The sequence below is a fragment of the Myxine glutinosa genome, chromosome 2, assembly GCF_964187855.1.
Source record: "Myxine glutinosa chromosome 2, kmMyxGlut1.1, whole genome shotgun sequence".
Lineage (NCBI taxonomy): Eukaryota > Metazoa > Chordata > Myxini > Myxiniformes > Myxinidae > Myxine > Myxine glutinosa.
In genome coordinates, this window is record NC_136262.1 from 68,937,608 (window position 1) to 68,955,703 (window position 18,096).

The window sequence follows — 18,096 nt, forward strand, 5'->3', positions numbered from 1 at the left end:
GTAGCTCTGCCCTGTGGGGGGATTCAACTGCCAACCGCTGTGTCATGCATGGGGACAGCCTCATGTCTCTCTCTCTCTCTCTCTCTCTCTGTCTCTGTCTCGTCTCGTCAAAAACGTCTCTATCCTGCTGTGTGATTGATTGGGCCCTAAGATCAGCATTGTTAAGGAATCCACCAATCGCTTGGTTTGTATTGTGGGAGCATACATTGCCAGTATACCAGTGTGTTGCAGAATCTATTTATTATTGTGATTGCTTCATTCTTGTATCCTTCCCCAGTGCCATTTTATTTTATCAAATACACTTTGTCTCGAGGTGGATTCCACTTGTTCTGGTGACTTTGTTTGGTGGTTTAGGGTAGTTGCAGTGTAGTTTGAGTATGGTTGAAACTCCGTTAGACCGCGCTCGTGACCAACAGTTTGCTCGGCCATCTATCAGCACTTCACCGGCCAATTCCACACTCACACTAGTGTTATAACATTGCAAGCAGGCCCTCTGAACTTACTCAGGACCGGGGACCTGGTTGGCAGTTGTAGTTGTTTTGAAACAACCCGCTGGGCTTGAACCGGGCAATCGGAACAGACCCACGGCTGTATCAATATGTTTTTGCTTGTCCAAACTTTGTTGAGACCAAGTAATGCTTTTCTTGCTTTATTGATTTGATACAGACTTTTCTCAATATCTTTCTTGGTTCCTCCATTTCTATCCAATATATTTCCAAAATACACAAATGTTTACACATCTTCAATCTCATTTCCATTCAAAAGCAGATCTTCTTGAGGTTCAGTATTGAATCTCATCAGGTGTTTTGGTGACATTAATTTTTGAAGCCTACTTGTTGTCTTTCTCTCGAATAATTTTGTTTTTTCTTGAATCTCCCTAAACATTTGACAGTTGATATAATTCTTGTTAAATTGTGTATATTAACAATTTGTCTGTTCTTGATGTTTTTATTTGTAAATGCCAATGTCCACTAGAACTGCACTCGTTCAGGGTAACAATGGTTCAGGTAACAATTATAATAAAATTAAAAATATAAGCAGTGGCCCATAATATAGTAGCAGGTTCACGTAACAATGGTATTCTTGTTCAGAATGAGCATGCGAGGTGAGACTATTCACTCTGCCGAGTGCAGTTCTCGTAGACATTGGCATTTACAAATAAAAACATCAAAAACAGACAAATTGTTAATATACACAATTTAACAAGGATTATATCAACTGTCAAATGTTTAGGGAGATTCAAGAAAAGACAAAATGATTCGAGAGAAAGACAACAAAAGTAGGCTTCAAAAATTAATGTCACCAAAACACCTGAGATTCAATACTGAACCTCAAGAAGATCTGATTTTGAATGGAAATGAGATTGAAGATGTAGAAACATTTGTGTATTTTGGTACTACCGTATATTAAAAACTGCACTACCGTTGTTAACTGAACCTGCTACTATATTAAATTATAACTTACCAGTCACTCTGCTTATATTATAATTTTATACCCGTATCATACATGCATCCACCCTACCTTATTATGACACAAAGTTTCTTGGCATGGGTTATGACGTCATTAATTTTTCCAGTTTGTATTGAAATTTACGCAGTTTAATGTCTCAATGTACTCTGAAATTAAGCATAGAACAAATATACAATTGGATAGAAAAAAGAAATCATAGAATCATTTTGTTTAACAAAATTTCATTTAAATTTTTGACTCAGCAAAGTAGCCACCTTTTGCAGATATAACCGCCGAACACACTCGTGGCATTCTTTCTGCAATGGAAATCAAATATTGTTCGGGAAGTTCTTCCCAACACTGTTGCAGAAGTTCCCACAAATGTGTTGCACTTGTAAGTTGCTTTGCTTTCACCCTTCTGTCCAGTTCATCCCAAACCAGCTCGATGGGGTTTAAGTCTGGAGACTGTGCTGGCCATTCCATGATTTGAAGCCTACCGTCATGTTCTTTTCCTCGAAGGTAGTTTTGACATAGCCTGGAGGTGTGTTTAGGGTCATTATCTTGCTGTAGGATGAACCCCTGACCAACTAGGTGTATACCAGAGGGTATTGCATGGTGCTGCAAAATGCTGTGGTAGCCCTTTTGGTTCAGAGTTCCAGTCATTCTGTGCAAGTCGCCGACTCTGGATCCAGCAAAAGAGGCCCAGACCATCCCGCTTCCTCCTCCATGTCTGACAGTTGGTGTCACACACTGAGGAACCATCCTTTCGCCTACTCGATGGCGTACAAAAATCCTGCATGATGAACCAAAGATTTCAAATTTTGATTCATTGGTCCATAAGACCTCCTTCCAGTCTTCAGTAGTCCACTGGCAGTGCTTCATGGCCCAGGCAAGCCTCTTTCTCTTATTTTGCCATCTTACCAATGGCTTTCTTACTGCCACTCGACCTGTCAAACCTGCAGCTTCGAAGTCTTCTCTTCACAGTTTAAACTGAGACTTGCTTACTTCGACCAGTGTTAAGCTGTGCTTGAAGCTGTTGTCCTGTGAGCCGCCTATCACGCAAGCTGTTGACTCTCAGAAACTTGTCTTCTGATTCTGTTGTGGCTTTGGGTCTGCCAGAACTCTTCCTGTCAGAGTTTCCTCCAGTTTCCAATATACTAGTTCCTGCAGTGCAATATTGTCCAAATAATGCTTCAGAGGGTGTAATAACAGTCTGTTCCAATACTGCTTTTATACAGACAGGGTGTGTAATCAAGTAATCAGCAGAGGTTGGGACACCTGTAGGAATTGTTTGCATCAACTTTCAAGGCTTAATTTACTTACATTACTGCAGAACAGCTGTAAGTTGTTAACCCATTACTTGTTCCCTGAAGAAGGCCTTTTTTTTACAATATAACTGTGCAATTTACATTATTTTCCCCTTTTTACTAACCTAAACTTTTTTTTAACCTCGAGCAGTTTACTGCTTACCTTTGTACCATTTCAGGTTATTCACTGGACATTAAACTGCGTAAATTTCAATAAAAACTGGGAAAATTGAGGTGTTCTAAAACGTTTGACCAGTAGTGTATATTATGCGCCATCGATGGATTTGCACTATCGACCGATCGCGCTGCGCTATCAATGGATCGATCGATCACGCATAACAGTACCACTCTTGGCATTTGTCACATTTGATCATTAATTTACCGTCTTCTGGGCCGCGTGTATAATTTCTCCCCCTTAACTTTTCATTTCAACTTGCTTTTTGTCACAAATGTAAAGTCATATAAAAATGGTTTTAAGTAGCGTATTAAAAAGACATTTTATATAGAAACGATTATAAAATAATAGAACGTTTAAAGGCATATTAAATGAAGAAACAGAGTTTCGCTTTGGTTTTTACCAACGCACCTTCCGAGCCGATTTCAACATCCGTGTGCCGAATCCCCAATGTGATCGCCATGGTACAGTGCGGTATTTCCATGTTTTACCATATATTACTTCAGCTCGTGTTTGTGTTTGTGGTTGATGTTGATTTGTGTTCCATATACAACTAATTGTTTGTGTTCCTTGGATACTGAAAGCTCAGTTGGAAGCCTTCTGGTTGTAATCCGTCGGTCCTTTCGAATGAGTTCATCAGCACGTTGAAGCAACACCGGAGTGACTGCTGTTGTTGGCCGGCCAGTTGTTGGCCAATCAACAGCATTACATTTTTAAACCACCTGTGAATGTTCAGATGTGTATATATAGATGTGTGTATATATATATATATATATATATATATATATATATATATATATATTGTTGCGGTTCTCGAACGTCGGCCTTCCCCTTACCAAGGAGGGATTCATCCCCTTGTCTTTTTACTAGCCGACGCGATCCGGGGCTATCACGTTCCTTCCAGTCAGCGCTGAATAGGGTGGTAGGTCGAATTATTCCTATTACCGAATTACCAGCGCCTCCCAGGAAGCAAGGAAATAACCCAACCCGAACCATGGTTTTAGTGGACACGCCGAGCGATAGCGAGCCGCGATTCGGGCCGTTAACAGGAACTAACCCGATTGGAGCGGTTCCTAATCGTGCCATGCTTACCCAATGGAGAAATCACTAAGATGGTCGAATTTAGAGGAAACAGGAAGAACAAGTAATTTATTACACACTTTGTACAATGAAGAAGAAGAAGAAGCAATGTACAGTGAAGAAGAAGAAGCAGATATACAGGGCAGCCTTATAACAGTCTTAACTTATCCCTGGACACGGGCCCGTTCGCACTCAGACTCACACGGGGGTTGTAGATGGTCGGGTTGAGGGTCCACAGATGGCGTCCACAGCTCGCTCTGGTCCCCGACTCGTACGACGGTGAAGATGGTAGACGGCAGGCAAGATCTCCGCGTGTTGTTGGCGCGGATCGGACAATTATATGGGGGGGATCGGTAAGCTGGGCGATTACACTGGCATGGCCGCGTACGTAGTAGATATACCGGCGCTTTATACGCGTTCCCAGTATAGTTCAATACAATGCGCCGCTTTCACAAGTCCTCTGCAATGCGCCGCTCCAGCAATGCTTTCACAACGACAAGTCCTTTAACACAGGGCACTCTCCAATCAGGCTTCTTTCAATAGTCCTTCACAGTCCTTCACATGTGAGTCCTTTCACCATCAAAGTTCCCCCAGCGAGTCCTGTGCAAGGGCTTTGTGCTCGCCATTATATAGCGCCGCTGAGCGAACCCTCTCGAACCTCTAGCCACACCCTGTCAGGCGATGTCGCCTCAGCCATTATTGGCTGGTGGCCCTTACCGTCCCCCTGCTGCCAATCCAGATCTCAGCCTTGCTGCCGCTCCACCCCCTTTTTGGGCCTACCTCGTGTCACTGGGCTAGTTCCAGCAAACCAGAAAACCAAGAGCAGCAAACGCTGCTGGTAGCCAAAGCGTAACAAACTGCAAGCATCCCAATCGTAACAAACTGCGAGTTGTCAAATGGGGCACGGGATGGATTCTGCCCAACGACGTGGAATTTGGAGGGTGGAGGCACAATGGAAGGAGCCTATTCTTATTTGTTTTACACAATGCAGGTATTACTCTTGGAAATGGCCTTATCTCACATATACTAAGAAATAACTAATGTTCTAGGGTGACCTACGTGTTGCATGCGGACTACCTATGGGGGCAAAACCTTTAACCTTTATTAATCAAATATGTACACTTTCTCAGAACCGCAACTATATTTTTTATTTATATATATATATATATATATATATATATATATATATATATATATATATATATATATATATATATATATATATATATATATATATACACATACATACATACATACATACATACATACATACATACATACATACATACATACATACATACATACATATATAGCCTGGTGTTGGCTTCGCGGTTAGGGTGCCGGCTTGGGATCCTATGGATCCTGGGTTCAAATCCCGGTCGATTGCTGAATTAACGCCAGGGGGGTTGACTCAGCCTGCCATCCTTCCGAGGTCGGCAAATTGAGTACCAGCTTGCTGGGATGAATGATCACGGTGTGTACCCCGATTTAGAATAGGTACACCGTATCCTTGCGCATCGTAAGAGCGTGACCAAGGGTTGGCGTCAGGAAGGGCATCCGGCCATAAAAACATTGCCTCTAACAGGGAACCATGATTGTCATGGGGCCCGCAAAGCTAACCCCTGCTCTAGCGGGGAAAATGGCCTTAAAAACGATCATTAATTCATTCATTCATATATGTATATACAGTCACGTGAAAAAGTAAGTACACCCCATGTAAAGTTTTGACTTTTTCAACATATTTCAACATACAGCTATTTGATCTTCATTTCAACAATATTGATACATAAAGGTGATATAATATAACAAATATCATGAAACATTTACATTTTGTAATCTATTGCATAATTTAAATAAACATAAATTCAAATTTCACATGTGGAAAAAGTAAGTACACCCCTACATTTATCACTACTTCAAATACATAAAATTAGAATTAGGTGCACCAGCTCAGGTTAAAATGACTAGAACATTGTTAGAGAGGATCTTGGAGGAACCTGTCTTATTTAAACCTCAGACATTTAGTTTGGTTTGCTCTTTCTTGTTGAAGTGTGCGGCGTCACCATGCCTAGATCAAAAGAGCTCTCTGGGGCCTTCAGAAAGAAGGTTATATATGCCTAAGAGTCTGGGAAGGAATTTAAAAATATCTCCAAACAATTTGAAATCAATCATTCGACTGTCCGGAAGATCATCTACAAGTGGAGAAGATTTCAAACAACTGCCAACTTGTTCAGGCCAGGCCGCCCCAGCAAATTCATCCCGAGAGCAGACCGCAAGATGCTGAAACAAGTCTCTAAGAACCCCACAATGTCATCACGGGACCTACAAGTAGCTCTTGCCACTGTTGATGTCAAAGTGCACGAGTCTACCATTAGAAAGAGGCTGCACAAATTTGATCTACATGGGAGGTGTGCCAGGAGGAAACCATTGCTGTCCAGAAAGAACATCAGGGCAAGACTAAAGTTTGCCAATGAACACCGAGGCAAAGACCAGCACTTCTGGAACAATGTGCTCTGGACAGATGAGTCAAAGGTAGAGCTATTTGGCTACAGTACCAGAAGACATGTTTGGCAAAAACCAAAGACAGCATTTGACCACAAGAACCTGATACCAAATGTTAAGCATGGTGGTGGAAATATTATGGTTTGTGGCAGCTTTGCTGCATCAGGGCCTGGGCAGCTCACCATCATAGAATCCACTATGAATTCCTCATTGCACCAGAGGGTGCTTGAGGATAATGTGAGGCCATCTGTCGCAAGGTTGAAGCTCAACCGAAGGTGGACCTTGCAACATGACAATGACCCTAAACATACCAGTAAACCCACCAAGGAATGGCTGAAAAGAAAGAAATGGAGGGTTCTGGAATGGCCAAGTCAAAGCCTGGATCTAAATCCCAGCGAGATGTTGTGGGGGGAATTTGAAACGAGCTGTGCATGCAAGAAACCCCTCAAACATCGCACAGGTGAAAGAATTCTGCATGGAGGAGTGGGCAAAAATTTCTCCCAGTTGATGTCAGAGACTGGTAGACAGTTATAAGAAACGCCTACTTGAGGTTGTTTCTGCCAAAGGGGGCAATACCACCTATTAGAGCCAAGGGTGTACTTACTTTTTCTCCCGGTAACCACCTGGTCTTGGTGACCCCCGGACCGTGGGAGGACCCCGCCAGAAAGATCTATGCTTTATACGCTTTCGTAGCGCAATCAATATGAAAGACACAATAATTCAAGTCAATAAGAAACCCCACACCAAGGATCCGGATTACTCAATAATATATTCCCCAATCAATCAACAACCATCAACAATCAATCACCAATATTACTAAGATGGCCATCTCATATATTTCCCCCCTTTCCCCACTCACGACCCCTCAATGGTCACTGTCCCTCACAATGTCTCTGGGCCCCTCCAGACCAAGGTGAAGGTCGACTTCTCCGCACACGGGCGGTTGAACGAACCCCTGGCTGACGTGCTCCAAACGTGCACGTCGCGTACCGGGAACAGCTGCTGCCGCGCACACCTCCTTGCAAAGCAAAGCGGGCAAAGCAAAGCGCGTGAGGCCCAAGGTGCGACCCGTACGCGTCCTTGTAGACGTGGAGGTGAACTGTGCCGGACGCTTGGTTCCGTGCACGAACCCACGGCAACTTGACGTGTAACCGGTAATTACCCCGCACAAGTAACTCCTCTCGCCAGACGGGCTTTCAAACGCAGCGTTCCCCACGCTGCTCAATATCGACACCGCTCGCGTCGGAGCTGGGCGAGGAAGAAGAAGATCGCCGCTTCTCCAGGACCTCGTGTCTTGTTTTTCTTCTTCCGGTTCACTATCCCGTTTCCGGTCTCCTGTTATCCGGAGCCTCTCTAACCATTTAACCACAACAACCTTTAATAGAATAAACATTAATAAGCAATGACATGAATAGTAATTCACCTAAATCCGGGATCCGTAACACTTCCCAGACTCATAGGCATCTATAACCTTCTTTCTGAAGGCCTCAGAGAGTTCTTTTGATCTCGGCATGGTGACGCCGCACACTTCAACAACAAAGAGCAAACCAAACTAAATGTCTGAGGTTTAAATTAGACAGGTTCCTCCAAGATCCTCTCAAACGATGTTCTAATCATTTGCACCTGAGCTGGTGCACCTGATTCTAATTTTAGGTATTTGAAGTAGTGATAAATTTAGGGGTGTACTTACTTTTTCGACATGTGAAATTTGCATTGATGGTTATTTAAATTATACAATGGACTACAAAATGTAAATGTTTCATGATATTTGTTATATTATATCACCTTTATCTATCGATATCAGGCCTGCGGATTTCACGGAAACGATCGTTACCGGTAGCGTGTCTGTAACGTGATAGCAAAAACACGGAACCGAAAGTACGTTTGCCATCGCAGAAAGGCAGTGTAAAGCAAAAAGATGTAGTATTTACCTTCACGTGTGATTTTCAGCTAACTATTTTAGAAGTTGAGTTATATTTCCAACAAAATTAGGCCGGCAAAGCAGATAGCATGTGGTTTCCCACATTCAGGTTCGCGATATGACTTCCGCTTTGACGGACATGCGCATCGGACTAAATCACAGACTTCCTTTTCAAAATGGCATCCGTTGCTAAGCGAAAAAAAAAAGCGAAAATGTCGCCTTAAAAACACAGTGCTCTGCTGGACGCCGAGGGGTTCTCAAATTGTGCAGACCGAACAGAGGAGGGGGGGGGGCGGTCGATTCGTTGTTGGTTTACATAATAGTTGAAGCATTAACGGTGTCCGTTGTCATCTTGCGTTACAACTCATGAGACAGAAAATATTGTGAAAGTCAGTTCTAAAAAAATGGAGAATCACCATGTACGTAACTTAAAATAATAATAAAACTTTATTTCATAAGGGGATACACAATCAAATTGACAGAATTTGCTCTTCTCTCTGATAACAAACATCAACCTCAATAATGAACATGCGTTAATTACATTGCATACATGTAAATGACAGGATTTATTATTGGAGACTACATTTATAATTTTGTATTACAAATGTTTTGCTTTACAAATTCTAAAGGAAAAAAAATCGTTTCCCATTAGGTTTGGGCACGGAACCGGAATTTTGTTTCCCATCGGTTCCCATAAACTTAAATCACGAAACCGAAAAATGGTTACCGATGAGATCTGAAATCCCCAGGCCTGCAATATTGTTGAAATGAAGATGAAATAGCTGTATGTTGAAATATGTTGAAAAAGTCAAAACTTTACATGGGGTGTACTTACTTTTTCACGTGACTGTATATGTATGTATATATACACGAGGGTTGCCCAAAAAGTTTTGCAACACTTTGCAACACTGAAACTAACTTTCAAAAAGTTTTGCTTGCCCAATATAAAATTATCCCCTGGGCGTCAAAGCTCCACAATAGTCACAGAATGTTCGCTCTTTGACGTTTGCTGCATAGTAAGCTCTGACCTTGGAGCTACAGTTAGGGTGTCAGAGCTGAGGTTAGGGTTGGAGTCAATATTAGAAGAGGCAGGCCTGGTAAATGCAAACCTTTCTGTGCTGGGGCAGATTAAACCCAAGGGTTTTCTCGTGCTTTTGAGGTTGTTATCGTGTCTCCTGGAATCTCTTCATGCAATGCGCATTGGGAGGGAGGGTGTTGATTAGTAGGTTGCTGCAGGTGGTTTTGATGTGACCCTCCCTTGTTTGTTTAAATTATTGTCATGTTAGTTCTAAATCATTGCTTTGGATTTGTCTGGTGCTACGCAGTAAATGTCGTGGAAGCACTGCAAGAGTTTTGGCAAATGAAGGCTGCTCGTGGGACGGAGTTGAGGAGCGGTGCTTTGGTGATGTACGAATCGGTGCCAAGCACCTCCCCACCTTATGTCTGCTATGTGACCTTGCCGGGTGGTAGCTGCTTCGGCAGCTTTCAGGTGAATTGGAACAATTTCCACTCTTGTCATGGCCTGACTCTGTTTCTTCTCTGATGAAAAAGAAAGTGTGTAGAATAGAGATTCACACAGCCCCTTCTTTATATCTCTTTTCAAGACAAGTATTCCCAGCTGTCTTCAACATTATTCTTTTATTCATTTTCTCTGATTCCTTGCTGTCTCCCACGTTCTGTAAAATTCCTTCCCATAATAATGACTCCTTTAATCCCGTACTCCATATGACTGATACTGTTTGTGACATTTGTCTTGTTTCTACTTTGCAAGAAACTTAATTTGAACCACAACGCCTTAACCTTCTATGTCTTTTGTTTGGTGACGTTGGTTATGGGTGTTTATGAGCTGCGGAGCCTGTGCGCCTGGGCAACGTTATGCCTGCTCTTAAAATTAGCAAATAATTAAAAAACAAAAAACACTGTGTTGTATACGATGTATGATTGTGTTGTTCCATCCGCAGTATTGCCCTACCAAAGCCGAAGCTCGCCGCAGCGCTGCAAAAATTGCACTTATGAACTCGGTTTTCAATGAACACCCTTCACGTCGCATTACTGATGAATTCATTGAGCGGAGCATCGCAGAGGCCGCTGCTTCTTGTGAAGTATGCTGGGGCTCAACCGAATGAGGAACTGTTGGAAGTGTATACATTAAAGGAAAATTACATTGGTAGTGTTAGTTTTTATTATAATGCTGTATTGCCATCGCCTCTTGACACCTTTTTGAATGAAGGTTCTTGATACTGACTTGTATTTGATACTTCCTTGCAGTATATCATTTATTTCCCCCATCTCGATCTTTCATGCAGGGAAATATTGGCGATGCGGATGATCCAAATACAGGACTTGGAGCTTTTCGATTTATGCTTGAATCTAGCAAGTCCAAGACTCTTCTTGAGTTTCAGGTGAACACATGTAACGCACGTGTCTGAATCACTGTAAGTTGAATTTAAATGGAAAGAAGATAAATTGTAGCTTAATTATATTGTGAAAAGTCTGTGGTATGTTCTGTTTACAGGAGCTCATGACAGTTTTCCAAATGTTGCACTGGAACGGAAGTCTCAGGGCAATGCGGGAACGACAATGTTCACGGCAGGTGTGCTAAAGCAACTATTTTCTTATCACTGGTAGATGATATAAGGTTTGATGGCCTTGCTTATACCAGCAATTGGGCTGAGGTTGTTTCAACCGAGCATTTTGGCTAAGGTCAGTTCGCCTTTATGTTTAGAATGTAGTCGGTTGGCCCAGGCACTTGAGCTGAGGTCAGTTGGCCCAGCACTTGGGCTCAAGTCAGATGGCCCTGGCACATGGACTGAGGTTGGATGGCCCTGGCACATGGACTGAGGTCATTTTCCCCGGCACATGCGCTGGGTTCGGTTGTCCCTGCACTTGAGCTGAGGTCATTTTCCCCGGCACTTGGGCTGGGTTCGGTTGTCCCTGCACTTGAGCTGAGGTCATTTGTCCCTGGCACATGGGCTGAGGTCATTTTCCACGGCACTTGGGCTGGGTTCGGTTGGCCCTGCACTTGAGCTGAGGTCATTTGTCCCCGGCACATGGGCTGAGGTCATTTTCCCCAGCACTTAGGCTGGGTTTGGTTGTCCCTGCACGTGAGCTGAGGTCATTTGTCCCCGGCACATGGGCTGAGGTCATTTTCCCCAGCACTTGGGCTGGGTTCGGTTGTCCCTGCACTTGAGCTGAGGTCATTTGTCCCCGGCACTTGGCCTGTGTTCGGTTATCCCTGCACTTGAGCTGAGGTCGGTTGGCCCAGCACTTGGGCTTAAGTCAGATGGCCCTGGCACATGGGCTGAGGTCATTTTTGTCCCTGGCACTTGGGCTGGGTTTGGTTGTACCTCACTTGGGATTAGGTCGGTTGGCCCCTGTACTTGGGATGAGGTCAGTTGGCCCCTGCACTTGGGATGAGGTTGATTGCCCCCTGCACTTGGAATGAGGTCGGTTGGCCCCCACACTTGGGATGAGGTCGGTTCGCCACTGCACTTGGGCTGAGGTCGGTTGGCCCAACACTTGGGCTGAGATAGGCTGACCATGGCACTTTGGTTGCGATTGGTTCGCCCCAGCTCTTGGGCTGAGGATGGTATGCCCCAGCACTTGTATTGATGTAGTTTTGCCCCAGCACTTGGGCTGAGGTCATTTCACCCTGACACTCGGGGCAAGGTCAGTTTGTGTCAATGCTTAGGCCATAGTTAATGTCTGCTCTTTTTGGTCTACTTTTTTCCTTATAATACACAAATGAAATTCGTCATTCCAAGGTATATCCTGTTATTTTTTACCTTTTTCAAGGAGGTACTTGCTCACTACTCTGATCGTGCATTGGACGAAGAACTACGAAGTCAGATGTCTCAGGAGTGGGCCACACGGGAGGGACGCGAAGGTCCAGGTCTCGTTGCCAATGAGCTACGAACGGCCGAGCAGGAGCTTCAAGATGCCAGGTTGGCCGGCAGAGAGCTTCGTTTCCTCAAGGAGAAGAGGGATGTCCTGATGCTGGCTTTAGGCCGTCTTGGGTCAGGTCACGGCCATGTTGAGGTCTAGAGGTTGATCATAAGAACACAAAAAACGGGAAAGAATAAAATCAATTTTTTTTCCGTGTTTCAATATTCACCCATTATACCATTATATTCTGTTTTTTAAATTAACATTAACATTAACCAATTAACTTTTTTCTTTTTTTTTTATACCATTATATTCTGTTGTTATAACATCTATGTAACGTTGAGTTTGCCAGGGTTTGAAGAGCTCATGCATTCCCCAAACGTTTTTGTTAAAGAATTAGTTACTGTTTCTGAAACTCATTTTTTCCAAAACTGAAATTTTTTCATCAATTCTTTCCTGAAATTATCCAAAATGAAATGTCCATATCCGGCATCTCACGGCTATGCGAGATCAGAAGTACAATGTGACTCAGTGGACTTAGCTTTCATTTAAACCGCTTGAACACCTGGATGCTGAGAACAGCTTACCATTCATATGCAAAGAAGGATGAAAGGCAAATTCAAGCAAATGGCGCTGATGAGTTCGTTTTGGAATTTGAACCAGAGGTCAACATCGACAGGACAGGAGATGGCGATTCTGATTCAGAGAACTCCAATAGCAACATCGACGTTGATTTATACAGGCCTACTAATATGGATCACTGGTACACAGGCCACGTTCCTCTGAGCAAACAATTTATTTCGGCATGAGGCACCCATGGGGGGGGGGGGGGGCACTCATTTTGTCCCGGTAGTTTGCAGCGTCGCCTGTTACGAAAAATACCACATGAAAAAGTGGTCTAATACTCCTGTGTGGAGGAGCGAGAACAGAGAACGGGTCAAGAAGCAACATAACAATACGAACAGCAGGAGAGGGAGAAACACACAACAACAGGGTTGAAGGACAAAAGAGAGAGACTAGACTGACATGAGCTATGACTTCTTGATAAAGAATTTAGATTAAAATGTTCTTCCTCTTTCTTTAAACTTCCACAGAATGGAAGTGTAAAAGGAAACACATCATAGAAACACGTAGAGGTCTTTGTGGATCAACAAACCTAAAGCTTTCTACGTGATACTTCCTGTTGTAGCATCACATCGCCGGCTATTCAAAAAGGCTTGAGGATAACAAGAGTTGAGTCAATGAATGCAGGTCAAAGTTCAGCAAGTATGAGGTTGATAACATAGCATAAAATAATGGACGAAAAGCTCAAAAACCTGGTAAACGGAGGCAGTGGCAGAAGGAAATAAGGATGTTTGAGTTGCGGTGGCATTCTCTGCGAGGATCAAAGAATACAAGACATGATGAATGAGTAGTGAGTTGTATATTGGTGTCCAATAACAGGTGTGTGGGGTTAAAGTAATTGATTGATGACAATCCACCCAAGTCCCTCCACCTCCCCCAAAATCTCACTTTTTTCACAAAAAGTGAAATCTGCACTTTCCAACAGTAGAAGTCTCGACATACAGTGAATCAGACCTATTCAGTCTCGATTGATATTGTTCTAGTGACTATAAAACGATTACAAATGCATTTAAGAATCTTTCTTGGATTGTATCTTCCAATCTTGTCTTGGAAACACCAACAGTAGAATAGAGGTGAAAGTGAGATCAAGGGAAGGAGGGGGGAGGCCACATTTGGGAGAACAAGCTGCACATAAGCTGAATGAAACACAGCAAGAAGAGGAAGAGGAAGGTAGGAAAATATGAGGTGAAGAGTGTGCAGGTGTAGATGGGAGTTCGTCAGCCATGACACCAGGATTTACTTTTGTTGGTTCGGCTCCATCCTTGGCAACAATGGCCTCCTGATTCAAACTCTCCCGCACAAAGTTGTATCTGTACCCCGAGTATGGAGTTTTAGCTTTAAAGATGTGGCCGTGCATTAGGAACAGACCACGGAGAGAGATAGAGACGTTCACGCATATATATATATATATATATGTATATATACATACAGTCACGTGAAAAAGTAAGTACACCCCATGTAAAGTTTTGACTTTTTCAACATATTTCAACACACAGCTATTTCATCTTCATTTCAACAATATTGACAGATAAAGGTAATATAATATAACAAATATCATGAAACATTTACATTTTGTAGTCCATTGTATAATTTAAATAAACATAAATGCAAATTTCGCATGTGGAAAAAGTAAGTACACCCTTGGCTCTAATAGGTGGTATTGCCCCCTTTGGCAGAAACAACCTCAAGTAGGCGTTTCTTATAACTGTCTACCAGTCTCTGACATCGACAGGGAGAAATTTTTGCCCACTCCTCTGTGCAGAATTATTTCAGCAGTGTGATGTTTGAGGGGTTTCTTGCATGCACAGCTCGTTTCAAATCCCCCCACAACATCTCGATGGGATTTAGATCCGGGCTTTGACTTGGCCATTCCAGAACCCTCCATTTCTTTCTTTTCAGCCATTCCTTGGTGTATTTACTGGTATGTTTAGGGTCATTGTCATGTTGCAAGGTCCACCTTCGGTTGAGCTTCAACTTTCCGACAGATGGACTCACATTATCCTCAAGCACCGTCTGGTACAATGAAGAATTCATAGTGGATTATATGATGGTGAGCTGCCCAAGCCCTGATGCAGCAAAGCTGCCCCAAACCATAATATTTCCACCACCATGCTTTACAGTTGATATCAGGTTCTTGTGGTCAAATGCTGTCTTTGGTTTTCGCCAAACATGTCTTCTGGTTCTGTGGCCAAATAGCTCTACCGTTGACTCATCTGTCCAGAGCACATTGTTCCAGAAGTGCTGGTCTTTGCCTTGGTGTTCATTGGCAAACTTTAGTCTTGCCCTGATGTTCTTTCTGGACAGCAACGGTTTCCTCCTGGCACACCTCCCATGTAGATCAAATTTGTGCAGCCACTTTCTAATGGTAGACTCGTGCACTTTGACATCAACAGTGGCAAGAGCTACCTGTAGGTCCCGTGATGACATTCTGGGGTTCTTAGAGACTTCTTTCAGCATGTTGCGGTCTGCTCTCAGGCTGAACTTGCTGGGGTGGCCTGGCCTGAACAAGTTGGCAGTTGTTTGGCATCTTCTCCACTTGTAGATGATCTTCCGGACAGTCGAATTATTGATTTCAAATTGTTTGGAGATCTTTTAAAATCCCTTCCCAGACTCGTAGGCATCTATAACCTTCTTCCTGAAGGCCTCAGAGAGCTCTTTTGATCTAGGCATCGTGACGACGCACACTTCAACAACAAAGAGCAAACCAAACTAAATATCTGAGCTTTAAATTAGACAGGTTCCTCCAAGATCCTCTCTAACGATGTTCTAATCATTTGCACCTGAGCTTGTGCACCTGATTCTAATTTTAGGTATTTGAAGTAGTGATAAATGTAGGGGTGTACTTACTTTTTCCAGCTGCGAAATTTGCATTTATGTTTGTTTAAATTATACAATGGACGACAAAATGTAAATGTTTCATGATATTTGTTATATTATATCACCTTTATCTGTCAATATTGTTGAAATATAGATCAAATAGCTGTATGTTGAAATATGTTGAAAAAGTCAAAACTTTACATGGGGTGTACTTACTTTTTCACGTGACTGTAGTTAGAATGAGGAAGCATTTGGATTGCAGGTGTGAAGCTTGCTTCAGTCCAAGTGAATCGATCCCTGGGTGTAGGGAACATCCTACATCCACATGCAAAGATGAATCAAAGGCAAACAGCGTGCATTCGGGATATTCTGCAAGTAAGAGTGAACGTCTGATATCCACATCTGAATCCGCCATCCTAAGCGGCCATGCCCGAGAAAGTCATTTCATGTCGTCTGCACCGTTTTGGTCCAAATAGCTGCTAACTTGAGATGAATTTAACAAGAATCCATAGAAATGAATGGCAGCCTGAGAACAAACGTTCAACGGGAGATCGTCACCATTGGGAGATTGCCAATGTTTTCGGTCGAGATCACGATCAGAGGATGATATTTTCGTGTGAATTCAATGATTTTTTTTTTTTTAAATGATGGACTGAAGATTAATTATCTGAAAAAAACTTCGAGATTTCCTTATTTGATTTTCCGATTTGACAGAGGGATTGGCATCAGCAAAAAGGACTGCACGGGCCCTTTAAAAATGTCCATCCTTGTTCATTCCATTCTTCACACATCAATATTGCTCTTCCGTTTAGCAAGGATGTTGCTGATATCGTTTTCCACTACTTAACCACTTACTTGTATGTTACGTGTTTACCAGTATTATATATATATATATATATATATAACCACTCCAGTATAAACTTGTATCTTTATTGCGGTTGTTTTTAATGTCATTCTTTTGCCGAATATTAAGCACCCTTTTTATTTCAGTGACAAGGCAACATTTATGAATGCAATCGAAGCATAATGTTATCAACCTGTCCTGTTTTTTCCTAATACATTACTCAGAGATTTAGAGCGGTGAGGCACATATAATGCCTGTTTTGTTACCTCCGCCACCGAAGGTGGACCGTCGTTATGTTTTCACCCCTGTCTTTTTGTCTGTCTGTCCGTGAATAGCAGATCTCATAACGTTACAGACGGATTTGGACAAAACTTGGTGGACAGGTTGGGTGTGTGACAATGACTAGTTGATTCAATTTTAGTGAAGATCTGAATGTGAGATTTTTTCATTTTATAAGTATTTCTTCACAATTGAAAGATGGAGCCCAAAATGATACATAGCACGATATTTCAAAAGGTTGTTGACAGATTAAGACAAACATAGGTGGATGACTTGGGTAGGTGACGAGAACAAGCCGATTCGATTTTGCTTCAGGTCAGGATTCAGATCCAACCCATCAGTGCGATACAAAACGTAAACCGTTTACCTGGCGGAGGTATGCACTCTACCGAGTGCCGTTCTAGTTTTATTATTATTTTCGTTCAACATTCCTTATTAACTGTGAATTGTCGTTGTTGAGTCTTACCTGCAGTATTTAAACAGCTTCTAAAGCCCTAATGCAAGTATTTTTATATACTCTTATTATCGTGTATTTTTGTAGTTTTCCCCATTCACTCCATAAGCGAACGCAACACTTCACAATAAATTTTGGAGACTTTGCTTTTTGTTTTCTTGTGTTTTGTCAGATGATGTTGATGTGGATCTGGTTGTCCTGCAAGATCAAACACTTTTCATCAATGGTAAAATGTCTCATGTCGAACAACAATACTATGATGGTCTTTTCTCGACAAGCCTGCAGCTGCCAAAACCTTGCTTCTGTCTTCTCTTTTGTTTCGCCATTGTCATTTTTCAAAATATTTTTGCTTTTTTATCCTCAAACTTATTTGTCTCAATGATTTATTTGTTTCTGATGAGAAGGTATCCACGTTCCGATCCACGTAGCCACAAAGACGTTTATAGACATGGAAAGGTACTAAGTTTGCTCTACCCATACAATTTAGCAGGGGTTTAAAGGGGAATCCATACTCTCAGACCACCTCGATGCTAATCTATCCCTTGATACCCTACACAATAGATATTATGTCTTTTTCTGATTTATAAAGGCGGTAATTTTGTGATTCATTGACATGACATCAGACTCGGAAATTCACCTCAATATCCGTACTGTTTCTAATTTAGCATGTTAGATGGACATTAAACAGGCATCCCATCTGCTGGCATTCGTTGGTGGTCGTCAAAGATCCCATGGTGGTCTTCTCGAAGAATAGGCGAG

The 18,096-nt window shown here is 42.5% G+C and overlaps 1 protein-coding gene across 3 annotated transcripts in view; it reads left to right on the top strand.

The window, feature by feature from the left end:
- Window positions 1-17,703, top strand: part of LIX1L (limb and CNS expressed 1 like) — a 53,681-nt gene extending 35,978 nt beyond the window's left edge. For 2 of the 3 annotated variants that reach the window (XM_068108018.2, XM_068108020.2), the window contains exons 2-6: window positions 9,760-9,923; window positions 10,396-10,536; window positions 10,741-10,836; window positions 10,950-11,027; window positions 12,230-17,483. In XM_068108018.2, the coding sequence (XP_067964119.1) occupies window positions 9,760-9,923; window positions 10,396-10,536; window positions 10,741-10,836; window positions 10,950-11,027; window positions 12,230-12,478 (728 nt within the window). In that variant the 3' untranslated portion in view covers window positions 12,479-17,483. Of the gene's footprint in view, window positions 1-9,759; window positions 9,924-10,395; window positions 10,537-10,740; window positions 10,837-10,949; window positions 11,028-12,229; window positions 17,484-17,509 lie in introns of those variants that run through there. The other variant, XM_068108019.2, reaches the window with a different exon arrangement.
- The last annotated feature ends 393 nt before the right edge of the window (window positions 17,704-18,096 follow it).